The 13,899-nt window shown below is 39.8% G+C and overlaps 1 protein-coding gene across 2 annotated transcripts in view; it reads right to left on the bottom strand.

Annotated features, from left to right (window-relative positions):
* Nucleotides 1-13,899, bottom strand: part of UPF2 (UPF2 regulator of nonsense mediated mRNA decay) — a 131,165-nt gene that overhangs the window by 43,017 nt on the left and 74,249 nt on the right. For both annotated transcript variants that reach the window (XM_062210910.1, XM_062210911.1), the window contains exons 10-11: nucleotides 10,327-10,440; nucleotides 9,623-9,739 (exon numbers count right to left, since the gene is read on the bottom strand). In XM_062210910.1, the coding sequence (XP_062066894.1) occupies nucleotides 9,623-9,739; nucleotides 10,327-10,440 (231 nt within the window). The remainder of the gene's footprint in view (nucleotides 1-9,622; nucleotides 9,740-10,326; nucleotides 10,441-13,899) is intronic.

Genomic DNA, 13,899 nt, shown 5'->3' with positions numbered 1-13,899 from the left:
AAGCTGCATTGTAAGAGGAGGAGCCAGCACTCTAATAATGGGATGTAGGTAACCTATACAATGAGTTAATCCACTAGGCCATCATGCCTGCCACTCAAGGTATCTTTATTCCTAACTTCCATTCTCAGTGATAAGATTTCAAGGTAATGAGTCAGAAAAGGAATAAAATAATAACTAGATACTTCTAAGAGTGTGTGACCACACTAACTGTTATGCTGCTAGCCATTTTTAGAACACATTAGTTCAGGGGCCAGTGTTGTGGTGTAGCAGGTAAAGCTGCTACCTGCAGTGTGCCAGCATACCATATGGGCACCAGTTCCAGTCCTGGCTGCTTCACTTCCAATCCTGCTCCCTGCTAATGGCCTGGGAAGAGTAACAGAGGATGGCCCAAATGGTTGAACCTCTGCAATCCATGTAGGAGACCTGAAGGAAGCTCCTGGCTCCTGTCTTCATCCTGGCCCAGCACTCGCTATGTGGCAGATTGGGGGATGAGTCAGCAGATGGAAAATCTCTGTCTCTTTCTTTCTGTTAATTCTGCCTTTCAAATAAATAAATAAACTTTTTTTAAAAAAAGATTTATTTATTTATTTGAAAGAGTTACACAGAGAGAGGAGAGGCAGGTCTTCCATCCGCTGGTTCACTCCCCAACTGGCCACAACGGCCGGAGCTACACTGATCCGAAGCCAGGAGCTTTTTCCAGGTCTCCCATGTGGGTGCAGGGGCCCAAGGACCCAGGCCATCTTCCACTGTGTTCTCAGGCCATAGCAGAGAGCTGAATCAGAAGTGGAGCAGCCGGGTCTTAAACTAGTGCCCATATGGGATGTTGGTACTTCAGGCCAGGGCGCTAACCCACTGCACCACAGTGCCAGCCCCAAATAAATAAATCTTAAAAAAAAAAAAAACAAAAAAAACAAAAAACAGAGAACACATTAGTTCATGACTGCTTGGCCTTAGGCCTTATTCAATTCAGAACTTGGCTACAAATGCAAGTACTTATAACTCTGCCAAACTACATGAACTCTAAAGATCTTTAGAGTGAGGTTCAAATGTATGAGTAATAAAATTAAGGAATAAAAGAGGTTGAGAGGGTTCCAAGGTGGTAGAGTATGGAGGGAGCTTACTGCTCTAGCCCAGGAGAAGACAGTAAAGAAAATTTGGAGAAAATGGCAGAGGAAACACTACCAAAATTAGGGACACGATGGACCTACATAGAGGGTGTAGGGGCCCACAGCTCGGGACTCCAGCAGTCAAGAACCTACGCACTAGGGTTGGTTGGAAAGTGAGATGAGACCAGACTGCAACCCAAGCCCCTGGTGAAAAAGCTGCAGGAAGAGCCTAGAGGGAGCCCAGCTTGGGGCCCCATAAGGGAAAGTGTACCAGCCAAACAAGAGGAGAAAAAAAAAAAGGACAGGACAGCCACATTTCTCTCTCCCTGATCAATTTACGATAGTGTCCTGTAACAAGCCAATGCAGTGGGTGCCATTTTGGACATACATAACAGCTGCGCCAGCTTGTGTCTGTGCCCAGCAACCAGAAGAGTGAAGACTCCTGACTGGCGTGGAGAATTAACAGGGGGCTAGGAGTTTGAGACTGTGTGAGACTTCTGCAACAGGACTGTGAAAAAAACGGAGGGTGTGTGGGAGGAATCACGATGTGGCTGAGACTTTGAGCAGTCTCAGTGGGAGACTCCAAAAGCTCAGTGTTTCCTGGTTACCTGGTGAGAAACATTGCTGGGAATCTGAACATACACTGAGGACTCTCAGATCCTTTGTGTGGTCCTAGGGACAGAATTGATGAACACTATACCCACTGGGGCTAGCGCTCAGGCTCTGGTCTCCACTGAGGAGAGGAGCTCAGCTGAGCAAATTAAACTTCCCTTCTGATTAAAAAAAAAAAGGAGAGAATATTTATTAGGCAAAACTTGGTGTGTCACCTTAGGCACACCCTTAACCTTGGAGAACTGAATAGAGCTCTCTGGCCACACCCACTACAAGCATCTATAGATTCACTGAAAGCAGACATTCCACTTATCTACAGAATCACAGTACAAAGTCAAAGCCGCCACAGTAAAAAAAAAAAAAAAAAAAAAAAAGGGGGAGAGAAAACAAGTATTTCCACAAATGACAAAAAACAAATGCACCAATTCAAGAAACCATAATAAGGGAGGCCAGCGTCGCTGCTCACTAGGCTAATTCTCTGCCTTGCACACCGGGTTCTAGTCCCAGTTGGGGTGCTGGATTCTGTCCCGGTTGCCCCTCTTTCAGGCCAGCTCTCTGCTATGGCCCGGGAGTGCAGTGGAGGATGGCCCAAGTGCTTGGGCCCTGCACCCCATGGGAGACCAGGATAAGCACCTGGCTCCTTGCTTCAGATCAGCGCGGTGCACCGGCCACAGCGCACTGGCTGCGCCGCGGCAGCCATTGGAAGGTGAACCAACAGCAAAGGAATACCTTTCTCTCTGTCTCTCTCTCTCACTGTCCATTCTGCCTGTTAATAAATAAAAATAAAAAAATAATAAGGGAGACAACATGACAACCCCAGAAGCACATGGCACATCAATGCTAGATGGTGAAGATGATGCAATAGAATAAATGAAAGAAATGGAATTCAAAAAAATTGATCATAAGATTACACAGAAGTAATAAAAAGCAAATGAAATAAAAAGCAAAATGAAGAGTTCAACAGAACAAATAAAAAATGCAGTGGAGAGCCTTAACAACAGAATCGATGAAGCAGAAAAAAGAATATCAGAAGACAAAGCACAGGAAAGTATACAGTCAAACCAAAGACAAGAGGAGAAAACTAGAAAACTAAGAAACACTGTTGGGAATCTACAGGATACTATTAAAAAAAAAAAAAAGCAACATACAGGTTCTAGGAGTTCTTGAAGGCATGGAGAGAGAGAAAGGATTAGAAGGCTACTTTTTTAGTGAAATAATAATAGAAAACTTTCCTGGTTTGGAGAACGAAAGGGAAATCCAAGTACAAGAAGCACACAGAACTCCCAATAGACGTGACCATAATAGATCCTCACCACGACACATTGTAAGCAAACTCACCAAAATAAAATTAAAGAGAAGATTATAAAATTTGCACAAGAGAGACGCCAGATTACTTTCAGAGGATCTCCAATTACATTCACAGTGGACTTCTCATCAGAAAACCTACAGGCTAGAAGAAAATGGCAAGATATAGTCTAAGTCTTAAGAGAAAAAAACTTCATCCCAAAATATTATACCTTGCAAGGCTCTCATTTGTGAATGAAGGTGAAATAAATAAAAATACCTTCTATAACAAACAGAGATTGAGAGAATTGTCACCACCTGTCCAGCCCTACAAAAGATACTTAAGGATGTGCTGCACACAGAAACACAGAAACCTGTTCATCAATACGAAAGAAGGTAAAGGAAAAAAATCTCTCAGTAAAAGATCAAAGGAAATTCAAAGTAAAAAATAGGAATATTTTTGGAAACATGGCCAGGCAAAGTCATTACTTATCAATAGTCACCTTGAATGCAAATGGCCTCAGCTCCCTCAGTAAAAGACACAGACAAGCTGAATAGATTAAAAAATAAAACTCATCTATTTGCTGCCTACAAGAAATGCATCTCATCAACAAAGATGCACAGACTCAAAGTGAAAGGATAAAGATATTCCATGCCAACAGAAACCAAAAAAGAGCTCATATAGCCATCATAATATCAGACATAATAGATTTTAACACAAAAACTGTTAAAAGAGAAAAAGAAGGGCACTATATAATGATTAATAGATCAATTCAACAGGAAGATTTAACTATTATAAATGTACATGCACCTAATTACAGGGCACCTGGCTATTTAAAAGAAACATTAAGGAATTTAAAGGAGACTTAGACTACAATAGCATAGTATTGGGGGACTTCAATACTCCACTTCAGTCTGTCAGCAATGGACAGATCATCCAGAAAGAAAATCAACAAGGAAACAGCAGATTTAATCGACACTGGAAACCAAAAGGACCTAACAGATATCTACAGAACTTTTCATCCTAGAGTTGTACAATATACATTCTTCTTAGCAGTATATGGAACTTTCTCTAGGATTGACAACATACTAGGCCACAAACCAAGTCTCAGTAAATTTAAAAACGTCGAAATCATACCATGCATCTTCTCAGATGACAAGGGAACGAAGCTGGAAATCAGCAACTTAAGAATCTCTAGAGCATATGCAAAAACATGGAGACTCAACAACATGCTCCTGAATTAACCGTGGGTCATAGAAGAAATCAAAGAGAAATCAAAAAACTTCTGGAAACAAAAGAAGATGACGGATGGCGCTGCGGCTCACTAGGCTAACCCTCCCCCTGCAGTGCCGGCACCCCGGGTTCTAGTCCCGGTTGGGGCACCAGATTCTGTCTCGGTTGCTCCTCTTCTAGTCCAGCACTCTGCTGTGGCCCAGGAGTGCAGTGGAGGACGGCCCAGGTCCTTGGGCCCTGCACCCACCTGGGAGACCAGGAGGAAGCACCTGGCTCCTGGGTTTGGATCCGCGCAGCGCGCCGGCCGCAGTGGCCACTTGGGGGGGTGAACCAATGGAAAAAGCAAGACCTTTCTCTGTCTAACTCTGCCTGTCCAAAAAAAAAAAAAGATGACAACACATCAAAACTTACAGGATATACAGCAAAAGCAGTGTTGAGAGGAAAGTTTATAGCAATAGATGCCTACATCAAGAAATTGGAAAAGCACCAAATAAATAAGCTATCAATGCATCTCAAGGATCTAGAAAAACAACTAAAAACCAAACCCAAGACTAGTAGGAGAAAAGAAATAATTAAAATTAGGGAAGAAGTCAATAAAATTGAATCAAAAAATAAAATACAAAAGATCAGCAAAATGAAGAACTGGTTTTTTGAAAAAATAAACAAAATTGACACACCATAGGTCCAATTAACAAAAAAAGGAGAGAGAAGACCCAAATCAATAAAATTAAAGATGAAAAAGGAAATGTAACAACAGACATCACAGAAATAAAAAGAATCATCAGAAGTTACTAAAACAAACACATCTACTTGGTCTACAAAATCTTATTGATTTTGTATGTCAACAAACTGGGAAACCTAGAAGAAATGGATAGATTCCTGGACACATGCAACCTACCTAAATTAAACCACGAAGACATAGAAAACCTAAACAGACTCATAACTGAGACAGAAATTGAAACAGTAATAAAGGCCCTGCCAACAAAGAAAAGCCCAGGATCGGATGGCTTCACTACTGAATTCTACCAGATATTTAAAGAAGAACTAACTCCAATTCTTCTCAAGTTATTGAACACAATTGAAAAATAGGGAATCCTCTCAAATTCTTTCTACGAAGCCAGCAACACCTTAACTCCTAAACCTGAAAAAGATGCAACAGAAAAAGAGAATTACAGACCAACTTCTCTGATGAACACAGACGCAAAAACCCTCAACAAAATTCCAACAAATAGAATCCAAAAACATATCATCAAGATCATCCACCCAGACCAAGTGAGATTTATCAGTGTTAGGCAGGGATGGTTCAACAATCCCAAATCAATCAATGTCATACACCACATTAACAAACTGTTGAACAAATCCTATATGATTATCTAAATACATGCAGAAAACACATTTAATAAAATACAACACCCTGTCATTATGAAAACTCTAAGCAAACTGGGTTTAGAGGGAACATTCCTCAACACAAACAAGGCATTTTATGACAAACCCACGGCCAGCATCCTATTGAATGCAGAAAAGTTGGAAGCATTTCCAGACAGGGATGCTGACTCTCACCATTGCTATTCAATATAGTACTGGAAGTTGAGCCAGAGCCATTAGGCAAAAAAAGAAATCAAAGGAATACAAATTGGGAATGAAGAAGCCAAACTATCCCTCTTTGCAGACGACATGATTCTTTATATAGGGGATCCAAAAAACTCCACAAAGAGACTATTAGGGGGCCAGTGGTGTGGTGTAGCAGGTAAAGCAGCTGCCTTCAGTGCCAGCATCTCATATGGGTGCCAGTTTGAGTCCCAGCTGCTCCACTTCCAATCCAGCTCTCTGCTATGGCCTGCAAAAGCAGTAGAAGGTGGCCCAAGTCCTTGGGCCCCTGCACCTGCATGGGAATCCTGGAAGAAGGTCCTGGCTCCTGGCTTCAGACTGGCAGAGCTCCAGCGGTTGCAGCCATGTGGGGAGTGAACCATCAGATGGAAGACCTCTCTCTCTGCCTCTGCCTTCAAATAAATAAATGAATCTTTCTAAAAAAAAAAAAAAAGAGAGAGAGAGAGAGAGACAGACAGACAGACAGACTATTGGAGCTCATAGAATAGTCTGGTAAAATAGCAGGATAGAAAATCAAAACACAAAAATCAACAGCCTTTCTATACACAGAAAGTGCCATGACCTTAATATACTTCAGATGAAACTCACCATCTGTTTCCTCCCTTACATTCTTTATCTGGGACTATTATCCACTCAGGTGTCCAGCTAAGAATCTTGGGCCTTAGTGGAGGGCACTTTCTTCTTCACCCTTTGTATCTCATCACCAAGTCTCACCAGTTAGACTTTCTAAAAACCTTCACACAGCTAGTTCTTATTATCTGTCCCTCCAATATTACACCAATCTATTTCTTCTATTTCTTCACTGTTAGCTTCATAGGTTTATAAAACAGCCTTTTGACTGTTTCTACTTCTAGTCTCAGCTGCCTCACAGTTATCTCCTCCATACTCAACTTTCTAAAAATACTAATCCAATCCTAACTACTTCACCTGCTTAAAATCCTTCAATAACTATTTTCTACAATCAAGAAAAACTCAGGCTGTTGAACATACCACTCGTAATCTAGTTTGTGCCTACCTCTCTGGTCTTACCTGCAGCTGCTTTGTACAACTGGTTTCTTTGCCTTGAAGACTCAGCTTAAGGCTCTAAAATAAGTATCACCTTTTTTAGGAAATCTCTCCTGATATCCCAAGAGTAGATTAAGTTACCTTTTATAACTATGCCTGTAACATGCTCCACTTATTCACATTATCTTCTTGCACTAAGCATAGTTAGTGCAATTAACTGTATGTACTTGCTTGGTTTCCTTATTAGACTGTCAACTACAGGAGGGCAGTGACCAACTCTTTCACCCAGAGCTCAGAGTTTGCACTCAATAAATACTATGTGGTCATTAAGAAAGATCTTTCTTGGGACTGGTAATGTCATGCGGTGGGTAAAGTTGCCGCCTGCAGTGCGGGCATCCCATATAGGCACCGGTTGGAGTCGGTTGGAGTACCACCTGCTCCACTTCCAATCCAACTCTCTGCTATTGCCTGGGAAAGCAGTAGAAGATGATCCAAGACCTTGGGCCCCTGCACCTTCGTGGTAGACGCAGAAGAACCTTCTGGTTCCAGCTTTCAGATCGGCTCAGCTCTGGCCATTGAGGCCATTTGCGGAGTAAATCAGCGAATGGAAGACCTCTTTCCCTTTCCCTCTCTCTCTGCCTCTGCCTCTCTGCCTTTCAAATTTAAAAAAAAGAAAAAAAAAGATAATTCTTTAAAAAAAAAAAAAGGAAGCTCTTTCTTGACCATTCACTTGGGATTAGGTGCTCCCTCTAGGAGCCCACAATATCTGCTGCAGACGTCTATCAAAGCACTTATGACGCTGTGCTGAAATTACTTATTTTGTTCGTGTTCACCAGATGTGGATCGCTTGAAGGACTGCAACTGCATTTCATTCTTTGAACCATACCACCCCTTATACCCAGCTGTAAAATCCAAGATTAAATCCAGAAACAAACAAGGCTCCTATCCAGAAAAATCAAGAAAATCAATGATAATAGCAAGCTGTTTTTGCTATGAGTATTTTTACCCCTTATAGATCCATTAAGCCAAGAAAACTGGCCAGGTAAAAAGGAATTTGATTTTCAGCAATGCTATGTTCATCACACCACAATGATTGATAAATGTTTTTCCTAGGAAAAATACCGAGGATTCAATGTTATAAACAAAACAGAGGCATTAAAAGTAAGTTAAGTTTTGTGGACTTCTCTATTATACGTTTATGCAGTATCTCATTTAACTCTCAGTTGAACAGGAAAAATAGGTTGGTTCATTTGTTATAGTAAGATCTGAACTTAGAGTGACTACTTGTATGATTAATGTGATGTAAGACTTAAGAGAATTTGGGAATCAACTCGATTCAATGGCCATCACACTAACATGTTACAAATATATCACAGAAATAAATTCACATGTTTTTCATTTTAAATGGCAACAGTTGAGAGTACTTAGGTTCATAACTAGATTTTAAAATAATACAAGATGTTTAGAAAAAAATGACATAATCTTTGTATGAGCAACACCGACACAATGGCAGTCTATGCCCATGGATTCTTAAACACCAACACTCCTCCTTGGGGCCAGCACCATGGCGCAATGGGTTAACACCCTGGCCTAAAGCGCCGGCATCCCATATGGGTGCCAGTTCGAGACCCAGCTGCTCCACTTCCGAACCAGCTCTCTGCTGTGGCCTGGGAAAGCAGTAGAAGATGGCCCAAGTCTTTGGGCCCTGGCACCCGTGTGGGAGACCCGGAAGAAGCTCCAGGCTCCTGGCTTCGGATCGGCACAGCTCCAGCCATTGCTGCCAACTGGGGAGTGAACCATCGGATAGAAGACCTCTCTCTCTCTCTGCGTAACTCAGACTTTCAAATAAATAAATAAATCTTGGAAAAAAAAAAAAAAAAAGAAAAGAAAAGAAACACCAACACACCTCCTCTAACACACATACAATCTCTCCTTTCCCCACCAAGGGTTACAAACAAATGTTTAGAAACCATCAAGTAAATATATTAACTGCTCAATAAAAACAGCTATTTTAATAGTCTAAGCAGTTCAGAAAATACCTTTTCTCCCAAAATTAATTTGAAAGCTTATATTTTATAATTTTTAATTTAAAAATTTAAATGTATATTTTAAGCTTACATTTCATATTAATGATGGCTTACAATGGTACCAAAAACATAAGGATGGCTCAAACATAGTATATTCAGAGTACTTTGGGGTCAGTGCTTTGGTGTAGGTTAAACTGCTGCCTATAGCATGGCATCCAAAATGGGCACTGGTTCAAGTCCCAGCTGCTCCACTTCTGACCCAACTCCCTGCTAATGCACTTGGGAAGGCAGCAGAAGATGGCTCAAGTGCTGGGTCCCCTGTGCCCATGTGGAAGATGTGGATGAAGTGGCTGGCTCCTGGCTTCGGCCTGGCATGGCCCTGGCCATTGCAGCCATTTGGGAAATGAGCCAGTGGATAGAAGATCTCTCTCTTTCTGCTTCTGCCTATCCCTCTCTCTAACTCTGCCTTTCAAATAAATAATTAAATCTTAAAAAAAAAAGTACTTGGCCATTATCAAAAGTTTTATGGGTTGAACTTATTCCTCTTTAATGGTACTGTGAACTCACTGGCAGCAAAGTGAGAAAAATTACTTAGCTGTCCAGGGATAGCAGGTCTTAAGTATGTGATGTCCTAGTTTAGGTATAAATACTCCTAATGCAGAGCAAGATAACCTGCACTGGACAATATTTTTAATGTCTCAAGTAAATCATACCCCCAGCTTGTACCAGGATCCTCACGCTCTTACCAAAAGTACACTGGTCCTCAGGTGTGATTCTGGAGATCTGAACAGAAATCGCCCACATGTTTCCAGAAGGGTGCATGCCATTTCAATATGGTGATGAGAAAAATCTGACAGAAGCATCTAGAATAATAAGAATGATGAAAAAAACAAACACTTCAATCCTAACAGAAAACAGTCTACTTTAAACATAATTTAGTGAAAGTAGCTATCTTCTGACTAGTATTTACAAAGTACAAGTTATTGTCTTCATCTATTTAATATTCTTTTTTACTTCCTCTTTCTTTCAAATTGAACAAATATTTAGGGGCTGGTGATGTGGTGCAGTGGGTTAAAGCCCCCGCCTGCGGCAACCAGCATCCCATATGGGTATCAGTTCAAGTCCTGGATGCTCTGCTTCCAATGCAGCTCCCCATTAATGCGCCTGAGAGAGCAGCATAGAACAGCCTAAGTGCTTGGGCCCTTGCATCCACGTGGGATACCCTGAAGAGGCTCCTGGCTCCCAGCATTGGACTGGCCCAATCCCAGTCGGTGTGGCCATATGGGGAGTGAACCAGCAGATGAAGACCTCTCTCAGTCTCTATCTGTAACTGTCTCCAAATTTAAAAAATTAATCTTTAAAAAAAAATTAATTATTTCATTTTATCCACCATTTAAAACTAAAATTTTAAATTATTCTACTAAAAACAATCAAATAATTCAACACTAACCTTTAAACAATGTAGTGTGTCATTTTTCGTGAACATCTTAAACTTGGTTAACTCTCCAATAAAACGAACAGTTTTGTTCTTGGTTTCAATATTGATCTGGTCCTTTTTACGTACCTATAAGTTAAGAGAAAAAATATATTGCTTAGATAATCAACATTTTTAAATCTGTGATAAGAAATGTCATTCTATTTGAGTTCATTCCAAGTACAATAAACCAGATATAATTTCTAGCTTTATTTTAAGTTGAAGAATATTTTGCTCTGTTTAATACCAGTGCTAGGGAAGCCTGGTTTAAAAAAACAAAAATGTCTAAAGCTCACTTTTATAAAAATGTTACTAAGGTTTAACTGGTATATAATAATTTTGAATTATAATGAAATTCATTATAAATTCACTACAGTGAACCATTCAGCATAATTATTGTTCTTTTTTATTACCAGTCATGCTCCAATGTCAATTGAAAAGCTCTGTAAATATAAGTGTTCTACTTAGGGCACACATCTCATAGCAATAGATAACAAATACTACAAAATATCCTACCATTGTACATTGTAAATAGAAACATCAAGATAAACATAATTAGATTTAAACTCAGAATTGCATTTTCATTAGAAAACCAGACTTATAGACTAAAAATCTTTTATTTGAATAAGTCATTAAATAAGACTGTCTTTATTTATTCTGATGCTCTTTCCATAATAGTATCCTTTTTCACTTCTTCCACATAATAATATTCTGAGACAGATCGGCAGCAGTGATTATTCTGATTTAATAGTTAAACACCAACAAAAAATTTCAAGGAGGTCAAATGACTTGATCAAGCAAAGATTGATACTAAGATCCCAATCTCCTGTCAATTGAGAATTCTACCACACATATGTGCAGGGACTTGAAATACAGCTTAATCTCACCTGCAGCTGCACACTTGACGACAATCATTTATATAAAAATTAAACTTTCAAATACATGGACAGCTAATACTTCAATGGAATTTGTCATCATAATTTTTAAGTATCTACTTTCTTTAGCAATCAAAGGTATCAAAGGTAGGTGTTTATAAACTTTTCAGATTTTAGAAATAATTTTAAAACCATGTTTACTAAAACCTCGGCAAACTACAAGCTCACTATAACTGAATGTAATATAAAGAATCAATAAAACAAACAAAAATAAAGTCACATAAGTTCAACTTCCACACAGAACTTTTTTTTAACACTTATGCATACAAAACAGCTTGAGATTACAGACTAACAGAAAATATAATTAGAATCTCATTTTTAATATTAAACAAGGTAACATTAAATAAATAAGTTTTAAGGCTTATAACTGAGAGAGCACAGCCTTTATAAAGACCAATTCACAGGCCTGGCACTGAGGCTCAGTGGATTAAGCTACAGCCTGCGATGCTGGCATCCAGTACGGCCAACAGCTCCTGTCCTGGTTGCTCCATTTCTGATCCAGTCATCTTCTAATGTGCTTCGGAAAGCCACGGAAGATGGCCCAAGTGCTTGGGCCCCTGCCACCCACATGGGTGATCTAGATGGAATTCCAGGCTCTAGGTTTTGACCTGGCCCAGGTATGGCAGTTGCGGCTCTTTGGGGAGTAAACCAGCAGATGGAAGATCTCTAACTCTGCCTTGCATACAAACAAATGGAAAAAAAAAAACAAAAAAAAAGAAGAAGCAAAGCTTTTCAAATCAATTTAAAAAAATGTATTCCAATCGTTTATTCAGCACATTCCACTCTTCATGTCTTGACACTGCTATAAAAACTAACTGCAGATGAATTAACAAAGTAAATTTTTCTATAGAATTTTAGTTCAGTAATGTCTCTTCTAAATATAGGGCCCATGTTGTGGCAGAGCAGGTTAGGCCACCACTGGCAAGGGCAGCAACCCACACAGCAGAGTGTCGGTTTAAGTCCTGGCTCCTCTGCACCCTCTCCAGCTCTGCTAATCAACTTTGGGAAAGCAGGAAATGATGCCTGGGCCTCTGACCTCCACATAGGGACCCATGTGGGGAGTGAAAAGGTAGACGGGACTAGTACACACACTTTCTCAAGTTAATATATTTTTTAATTGAAAAACTACTAACTTTTAAATATGTTTAAATAAAACTGTCCCCCCAATTATTAAAGTAGGCTCTATTAAAAATTTCAATACAGACAACTTGAAAGGGAAAATATTCCTCATAATTCTACTATCCAATGACAGCCAGGGTTAACATATTTACATGTAATTCTTTTCCATTCTCTACTTCTGAATGTTTCCATGTAATTATAAATTTGTTATATTTATGTCTTACTTTAAAAAAAGCACTTTATGATATAAAAGTTTTTATCACTTTCAATAGTTCTGCATCATTTCAGCACTGCAATCATGACTATTTTACTGATCTGTTCAGTTTTTACACGTCAGTTTTTTTCTATTACAGTTCACGTGGCATACAAAACCTTTTTTTTTTTTTTCCGGTATGTAGGATTACTGACTTAGATAATCAAAGTTGTCCAATGTATGAATGCCTCTGAAGATTTTGAAACTTTTTTTTTTTTTTTTGACAGGCAGAGTGGATAGTGAGAGAGAGAGACAGAGAGAAAGGTCTTCCTTTTTGCCGTTGGTTCACCCTCCAATGGCCGCTGCAGCCGGCGCATCGTGCTGATCCAAATCCAGGAGCCAGGTGTTTCTCCTGGTCTCCCATGTGGGTGCAGGGCCCAAGGACTTGGGCCATCCTCCACTGCACTCCCGGGCCATAGCAGAGAGCTGGCCTGGAAGAGGGGCAACCGGGATAGAATCCGGCGCCCTGACCGGGACTAGAACCTGGTGTGCCGGTGCCGCAAGGCGGAGGATTAGCCTGTTAAGCCACGGTGCTGGCCCGATCTTGAAACATTTTAACAAATTCCTTCTGCAAATTCCTTTCTGAATGCAGTATATGAAAATGTCGGTTTCTCATTTCTATTACCTTTACTAATCTGTCAGTTGAGTTAGCAAATCTACTGCTTTAACTAGAGTTTCTTTGACTACCAGTGAGATTTCACATAGTTTGTTAACCAACTTTACTTCTCAGCTGAGTTCTTAAGCAGGGAGCAAATATGACCCAACTGTGGCAATATATTGGATCTGGCAGAAGTCAGAGACAGGGAAACTTGATGAAAAACCTAGTATCACAATTGAAGTTATGGAAAATAAAAGACAGTGGCAGTAGGTATGAAAAGAAGATGTTAGATTTGGGATGTTTTAGCTTGAAAATGCTTTAGAAAGTAGCATCAAAAGAATTTAATGAATTCTTGGCTCCTGAAAACAGAGATCTCTTATTAATAGACTAAAATGTAAGTTCAAGGGAGGATGGGTTACAGAAATAGATATGAAGTTTAAAAAAAAGGCATTTTAAAGAAGGAAATAACAAGTTTGGTTCATGGGCATGTTTAGTTAGAAGCAAAAGAAAATTTTCTAAGTACGGAAAGAGATATTCTGGCATGAGATAGATTTGGGGAAATGCATGTTAACTGAAGGTCAGGTAAAATGTAGTCTGCCAAAAAGTAGGGTGAAAAAAGAAAGACTAGGAAACCCCTACATATA

Source organism: Lepus europaeus, chromosome 14, assembly GCF_033115175.1.
Source record: "Lepus europaeus isolate LE1 chromosome 14, mLepTim1.pri, whole genome shotgun sequence".
Lineage (NCBI taxonomy): Eukaryota > Metazoa > Chordata > Mammalia > Lagomorpha > Leporidae > Lepus > Lepus europaeus.
Note: the sequence above shows the minus strand (reverse complement) of the source record. Positions and strands in the feature narration are given on the sequence as shown.